General features: G+C 38.0%; 1 protein-coding gene across 1 annotated transcript; it reads left to right on the forward strand.

Moving 5' to 3' along the window:
• Positions 1 to 6,501: 6,501 nt before the first annotated feature.
• On the forward strand, positions 6,502 to 6,881 carry LOC104409452 (interferon beta-like). Its single transcript, XM_010019324.1, is given in 2 exon segments — positions 6,502 to 6,801; positions 6,804 to 6,881. Coding segments are annotated over 2 exon segments (378 nt in total).
• Positions 6,882 to 8,250: the final 1,369 nt, after the last annotated feature.

Consider the following 8,250-nt stretch of genomic DNA (forward strand, 5'->3'; position numbering starts at 1 on the left):
TCCTGCTTCAGGGAAAGGCAAACCCACACATGGGGGTGCTTTTGCTCAGGGACCTGGATATACTTGGTGGGTAATGCAGGAAGATGGGGAAGTCTGATATGTACCTTAAGGGGATTTAATTTTGTGGGAAAACAGCCAATGAACTCAGTTGCATGCTGTTGCCTGCTATAGAACACTTTTATAGCCCACCAGCTAGATGTCTTCAGGTCACCAGCAACTGACCCTGACCTCCCTGCTATCATGACCCCAACAAAGAATGAATTTTGACAAAATCAGAGGAGCTCAGCAGTGACCAGACGAGTTCGGCGGCATCATCAGCAGACAACAACCCAACACTAGACACCGTCCCTCCTGCCCTAAGAGACAAGAGATGGAGCCTGACATCATGGACTGGATGAATTCAGCAGCTTTATAGGGATTGGTCTATGGACCAAGGAATGACATCTCTCTCTTTGGGTGTGGGTGTATATATGTGTGTGTGTGTGTGTGTGTATATATATAAAAAAGACAAAAGTGAAGGTATATTGAAAAATGTGGGATCTGAGCATGACGTGAATGGTATGGAATAAGGGGTTGATACTGTCCTGGATTCAGCTACAGCAGTCATTCTTTCTCCTTCTTAGTAGCTGGTGCAGTGCTGTGTTTTTGACTTTCAGTGTGGGAACATACTGCCCAAACAATCTCCCATTGAACAGAGAAAGGGCTTAGAAAGCCCATCTAGCTCTTCACATACAGACTTCTGCAAAATCCTAAGTAGTAAAACACACACTACAGATAGTTCTTCACTCTGGAGTCACAATCCACATAGCAAAAGAATTTAACGTCACAGATTCATTGGGGTCTTCAAGTATGAAGCCTCAACCATTTCTGATGTAGTGTGAAGTGTGAGAACAGATGTTAGCCAAACACTCCTATGCACATTGCATACAGGGAAGTGATACAGTCATATTTCATGGAACAACATGAACTGTTCCTGATTTGGAATCTGCCTTGCTGCAGGAAACTACGGGATCACACATTCCTGTCAAGACTTATAAGAGCCTTCAGCAGCAACTTTATTACTTGATAATTCACCAGTCACAGAGAAAAGTGTCTCTGTAACCATTTAACATTTGATTCTTTAGCCAAGATCATTAGCAACACTGGCTGTTAGAACTGCTGGAAATGACCATTTTCATGATGTGACCATCTCCCTAGAGTAAGAAATCTAATCTGAAACACCAACATTTACTAGGGAAGAGCACAATCCCCCCATGAAAAACAACAAAACACAAAACAAGCAAACAAACAAACAAACCCCACAAAACCAAATACCCAAGCAGAAGCTGGCATAATTATTACTCCTGTTGTAAAAGCAAGTCCATGTCCTCACCTTATTTCACATGAAGTTCACAAGAAGTCCACTGCAACTATACTTGCCAATAATGATTAATTCCAAAGACATACTATGTGGACTATTAATAACTTTTAAAGGGAAAACATGTAATTATGTGTGTTACACTTCTCAACTGATTTCCCAGTAAGAAGGCTCTACACAGTCCAACTGTCTGTCTTGCTTCCCACAATAACTTTTCCAAACCATTATCCAGCTTCAATGATGTTTGAGAGAGCACTTCAAACCTCAAAATAAATACTGTCTTCCAAAGTTCACAAAACTAGCAGCTGGACAGGGATGAACAAGATCCTGGTGACCTCACTACGAAAAATCCTAATCACTCAGGAGTGACTAGGATCACATCTGGAGTTTTAAAATAGTTACAGTATATCCTCTGTCCTACCTTCTGAAAGCTTTGACAGAACACTATGAGGAAGAGTTGGAAAATCAAGTGAAAGGAGGTCGGAAACCAGGTCTCATTAGTTCCTAAAATAAAATTTTAAAAATTATAAACACACCTGGCACATACAGTTAAATTTTCACCTCCTCATATCTGGGCAATTCTGCATCACTACTTAGCAGTCGTCTTACAGTCACACCTCATTGTTCAATACGTTTCTTACAAGCAAACTGCCATATTGAAACAAAAAGTATTCTTCAGCAACACAAAGAAGGAAGTCTTCATTACATCAGAACAGTAGTTGCCCTCCACACAATGTCAGTGACCATAAATACTCTGTTATTTGTTACTATGAGGATGATATACAGAATGAATGACAGAATCACTGTATGCATATATTATAAAGTGTAATAAATGGCGTGTTTGTAGCCTCACACAGGCTAACATACAACACAGACTGATCTGTATCTGGCACCAACACTGTAAGATAGGTTTGTAACACACATATAGTAGTCAGAAATCTCAGGATAAATTGCTGCAGTTCTTAGCTTTTATTAGTTTTGTTTTAAATGGTTTTGGTCTGTTCTACATTCTGTGGCCAGCCTTAGGACCAACTACTAGAAGTGAGGAGCTGAGACATTTCGCAATATAGCTAATGCTCCCCTCTGTGGATGTCATGATAAGACATGCTCATGTGACTACTTCAGGTTGCCTTCTACACAGCACATGCTCATAAATTCAAAATACCAGATCAATTTGGCTGTCTGGGCTAAAACTTAAAACCCTAAGCTCAACATCATCTTTGCCCTGTTAGAGGCTTGCTCCCAAGAGTAATTTGACTAAGATCTCTAAAAACACATGCAGCATAAAACATTTCCTCTGCAGTTGAGGGTAAACAAGTTGGCTGGGTGGAGGTTTCCCTATCATATTTATTGGATTCTGTGATTCAGGCCTAAGGGTTTTTTACATCTGAGAGAAGAAATACAGTCATGACTGCACTCTTCCCAGAAAGAAACACTGCTCAGCAAGAAAACCAAGTGAGTCCCTACCCTGGAATCTAGTCTGGCATTTTGGTTTCTTATTTTACCACACGCACCATTTTAACAAGACCCGCACTGACTAGTATAAGTGAAAAAGCATAGAGAACCTTCTATCTCTTATCACTGTGGAGATGCTTTCATGACTGCTATTTTATTGGCTGCCAGGATGACCTTCTTAAAGACAGATAAACAGTAATGCTAGTATAACTGTTAATTGCAATCGATTACAAGCAGATGAGAACACTAGGGTCACAAAAAACAGAATAAGACAGATAAAAAATTCCCTTAGAAAGCCAAGCAGCCTTTGCAGGATATTCCACCTCTGTTCTTCTAGTTGGCTATGACCTCTACATTTTCCTCATGGTAGATACTCAATAAAGAACTATCTTTTCTTCTTACCCCTGTGAGTGTTCCATCTCTTGTCCAGCCCTCAGTAACATGAATGAGATGCATACTTTATAAGCACTTAGTGCTTGAACTGTACATTTCCTACGAGAAAAAAAGAAAACTTAAGTTTCTCCAGTAACAGTTAAAGGTTCTTAATTATTGCTTCATCTCCCCTTGAAATTTTAGTATTTTTTCACAATATCCAAATAACTCATGGATCACCTATGAAATTACAATGGAAGGAAAACAAGGGGTGACTGGCAATGTGACTCTGCTCTCCAGCGCATAAACAGAATAAAGCTGTTTAAGAGTGAATCAGATCCAGCTTTGCCACACATCACTAAGCTGTTTCTCATGTTGCTTTAGTAGATAAAAGGACCAGTCCCCACCTGATTTAAACTGATTTGCTCCATTTAATGCAACAGAGCCATGAATATGTACTCCAAGTTGAAATTTTGTCCTGAGATTTCTACTGCAAAGTGTGAGCCAAATTAAAGGTGAGATGAATTAGCATTTAATTCTGAACTAAACCATCAGATCTGTAGTGACATTAAAAACATGTTTCCAGTTGTAAAGCTTTTGGATCAGACTCCAATCTCTCTGATGTTACTGTGTAGACATTCTCAATGTGACTACTCTAGCTGTAACCTAGGCATGAATCTGATGTGATTTATTCTCACAAGATGACCTGAATTAACCCATTTCAGCTCAGCATACATGATTATCTCCCACTATATGCTCTAGCCATTCATCAAAACCTGATTCAGTCCACTACTTACTTTTATTCTGCTCACTCAAGTCTACTCAAAGCCAAAATTTTTGACACTATAACCTCCTCAATTAAAAACTAAATGCTCTACTACATTTTTAACACTAATTTTGTGTCAATGTAAAAAAGTCAGAGAAACATACATACTTGCTGCTGCTTTAGACTGTGTGTAAAGACTAGTGAATTCTGTGTCCCAGGATCTTTTGTGATACACCTAATTTCAGGAGAACTCAGTTATCCCTCTAGTATAATCTTCAGTAACTTTTTATTACGCTAAATTTTGATTCAAATATTCTGACCTTTCTAACACTACATGTTAACACTGCATGCTAGTTTAATTTATCTTAAATCATTTCGATATCTGCACAAATTTCAAAAAAATTAAAAAATACATAACAAAGACAAGGCCTCCAAATAAGTTTAGAGTCCTTACACACCAGAAGTTATAGCATATATGTGTAAGGAATACAAACAGCTACAGCAAACAAAAATCAAGGGAAATTTAATAATCCCATCTTTCACAAAAAAACAACTAAGAATTGAAAGTGAAAGTAATTCCAAGTCTTACCAAAACATACCTGTGGTAACTCCAGGCATTAAATCTACTATAGCCTTCCTGAGTCTCTGTCCAGTTTTCCAAATGCAAAACCACCCTCCCCCCAATTTCATTCATAAACCAACTTCTCTGAAGATCTCTGGGTGCAGATAATTTTTGACAGCACTACAATACCAACACAGCAGTAGCAAAACTAGAAGAATAACCACAGGAGCATTAATGTATTCATGGGGTCCTACTGTATAACTGCTGAAGCCACCCTGTGGTTTGCTAAAGAAACTGCTTATCAATATCAGTCTTTCAGTCTGTCACATTATGACAAATTCTCCCAAGCATCAACCGGATTTGCTTAAAAAAACCCAACCAAACCGAAATACTTTCTAATCCCAAAAGTGTCCAGGAGTTCCTTTCCTGCTTACATCAAACACTCCCAAGTCCAGCGTTTTCCATATTCTTTTTCAAATATCCCTGTAATTAATGCAGGCTGAATTACATAAGGTAATGTCCCCTGGCTTTCTGAACTGGGTATGCTTCAGTGACCAAATCGCTTTGGTTTACATCTAGATTTAGCAATCATTAAAGATTCTCACAAGAAGACAAGCAAATATATCTGTTAAATGCCTTGTAACGTTCACCTGTCTTAATGTCCAACCCAGTCTTCCTTTTCAATCACCATCATACTGTGATTACAGGAACCAGACAAAAAGGGCTGGTACCACACTAGAGGATGCCAGCAGTACCTAGCATCATGGCACTTTGCTAGTGCATACTCAGGAGCCAATCAAGCACTTCCATTTCAAACAACAGTGGTTCTGTAGCACTGCTTCAGAACTGTCACCACTTATCATAAAAAAGCTGGTGGCTACCTGCAGTCCTACTACAAGCTCACCCAAACTTGATAGTCAGGGAAGAACACTGGCGAAACACCAAGAGACATGTTACAGCATTGCACCAAATGGGGTGGTCCTGAAGATAGGACATTTTGCTACTAGCACAAGTAAATTCAGTCTCCTTGGAAGCTTGCCTCACAGGAGGAGACCTCACTACAGGAGGTTTTTTTGCTCTGAAATGTAATGAATTCCTCTTCTTTACATGAAAGCATGCTTTCTTTATGGCTCTACAAATTTAGGCTGATTCTGAGAAGAAAATTATCAGATTTTGAAGAAAAAGTCATTCTGTCTTGAGTTGTATATACTTCTTCTATTAACAGAGTGATAGCAACATATGCCGCAAATTAGTCAATGCTTGTGTCAAGAAGAGGGTTACTTTGCTAATAAAATTCAAGCCACTCCTCAGTCAAAACAATCTGTCCTACCAAAAAAGACATTTGTTTTAAAACCAATAAAATTACGTCTTGCTTAGAGCACATATCTGCACATCTGTTAGCTGGGAATATGATTCTTTCTTTTTCAGTCTTTGCCAATATAAAACAAGACTGCGTATTCTAGTAAGAAAATGAAAAGATGATTCTAACCTGCTAATATGTCCACAACTTCTGACTGACCAGATTGAATCACTTTTTTTTTTTTTTTTCAATTAAATACAGTTAAAGGAGAAATGAGCAAACTTTGCAATTGTTTGAAACTGAAATAAACAGTAGACCTTGGCAGGGTCACAGCTGATAAAAATGCAATTCCTACAAAATGAGTAATACCCAGCGCATCATACAAAGGAAATAAATTCAGAGACGCAAAAGAGAAGCGTGTGAGCACAGACAAGACAACCAAGAAACTGCAAGCTTACAGATCAGCAAAAAGGCAAGGGACAATGTGCTGGCTACTTCATCAGCATGACTTGGTTCAAAGCAGCTTACTGCAAGCTTACATTACATTGCCATTGTACACCAAAAACTCTCATCCAGTTTGCCATTTCCAAGGAATCGAAATTAACTACCACAACATGAAATTTCTGTGCAAAACGGGTGGCTATTTTTCTCAGCAATGTCTCAGCGGAACAACCGATTTCAGATGACCCATGGAGATTACCAATGTCACACAGAATAATGTCACACTGATAATCTACGAGTTCCTCCAACAGATCTTCCAACTATTTAGCAAAAATCTTCCTGCTGGTGTTTGCAATACAAGCAAGGTTGATAAATTCCAAAATGCTATTCATCAGCAAATTGAGGAATTAGAGATATGTTTGTCAGAAGAACGATCAAAAGCAAGAAAGAACTTTCAAACATGGATCCTAAAAAGCACCAGATTAAGTGTCAAAAAGTACTTCCAAAGAATCATCAATTTCCTAAAAGATAAGCAATTCAGCCACTCTATTCCTGGGAAGCAGTCCAAATGGAAGTGAGAACGGGCCTTATAATTTTTGACAGTCTTATGAAAAAACACACGCCATAAAGAGGTAACATCTATTTTTTTTATTCTTTGTAAGAATTTGATCATTTTCCCCTTTTTAATAGTTTTTTTGATGTCCATATTTTATTCATTTTAAAATTGATAATTGGGGCTTGTTTTCAAAAAGCATTCAGTAGTCTAAGTTAAACATGGAGAGTAGTCTAGTGAAGGAGCACTTGGTATCACCACTCCTGTAGAACATAAACTCTTTGAAAAACAAGTGGATATTGCTCGTCTGTATTCTCTCTTTGCACTATAAAAACATTTTGTGGTTTTCCCACAGAATATGTCATTTTTTTCTGACCTCAAACTCTTTCATTTGGATACTGCATAGATTTTACTATTGCATCACTTCACTAATGCATAGAAACATACAAGATACATAATGAAGAGAGATTTTCCTCAAGTCCTTTGTATGCTACAAAGATCTTAATTTATAGATAGATGAGAATTTAACATGACTTCAACCTCTTTAAACTCAAAAAAACCACAGGCAGACCTTCTGAGGTAGAAAAGTCAATTCCAAGCTTTGATCCTTATTTTGCAAGTAGACTCATCTCAATATGCTATAGAGACATCAAACCCATCTTGCTATATATCTTATCCAGTAACTACAGCATGGATTTTGAGGATATGTTGGTTCACAACACTATACAAATTATGTGTCTATCTGCTTTATGCTCATACGGAGACAAGTTTAGTCTGAAAATATTTACTATACGAACATAAATGCAAACAACTTTAATCCACTCCTCTCCCACCTTTCTTTCCCTCATACAGACAGAGCGAAGCACCGCTTCAAGTCATCATCTACATCAGTTTAACTGCTACTAAAAAGACCTTGAATACTCTGGGCCTCAGTACCACTGTATGAGTTCCGACACGGATTTTTTTCCACCTCAGACTTTTAAGCATACCTGATTAATAAAATATGTTTATCATAAATGGAACATGTTGAACTGGAATGTAAGGGCAAAACAGTCAGAATATTTCTGTGACTATAAAGGACTGGGGAAGAAAAAAGGAGTATTCCAAAAAGAACAATGTGCTGTTACCGCTGCCTGAAGACAGAAACTCAGCATTTTGCCTGAGAAGCTTGAGGGCCAGACAGCAACTTCAGTCCCATATATTTCCTTTATTTAAATAGAATATATATCTCAAAATTCCTCCCCACTTCAGAAAGGAAAAAAAAAAAAAAGGAAAACTAATTCTGCATTTAGCGATCTTAATGAAATGGTATTATTATTCCTGATCCCAGGAGCACAACAACAAAAAACGGGATACTTACAACTACCTAATTTTAGGCATATAAATTAGATATTTAGCTAAGGATTTCAGGTCCACCCAGTTAACTTTCATGTGCTCCTATTTT

Source organism: Nestor notabilis, unplaced genomic scaffold, assembly GCF_000696875.1.
Source record: "Nestor notabilis isolate BGI_N333 unplaced genomic scaffold, ASM69687v1 scaffold738, whole genome shotgun sequence".
NCBI lineage: Eukaryota > Metazoa > Chordata > Aves > Psittaciformes > Psittacidae > Nestor > Nestor notabilis.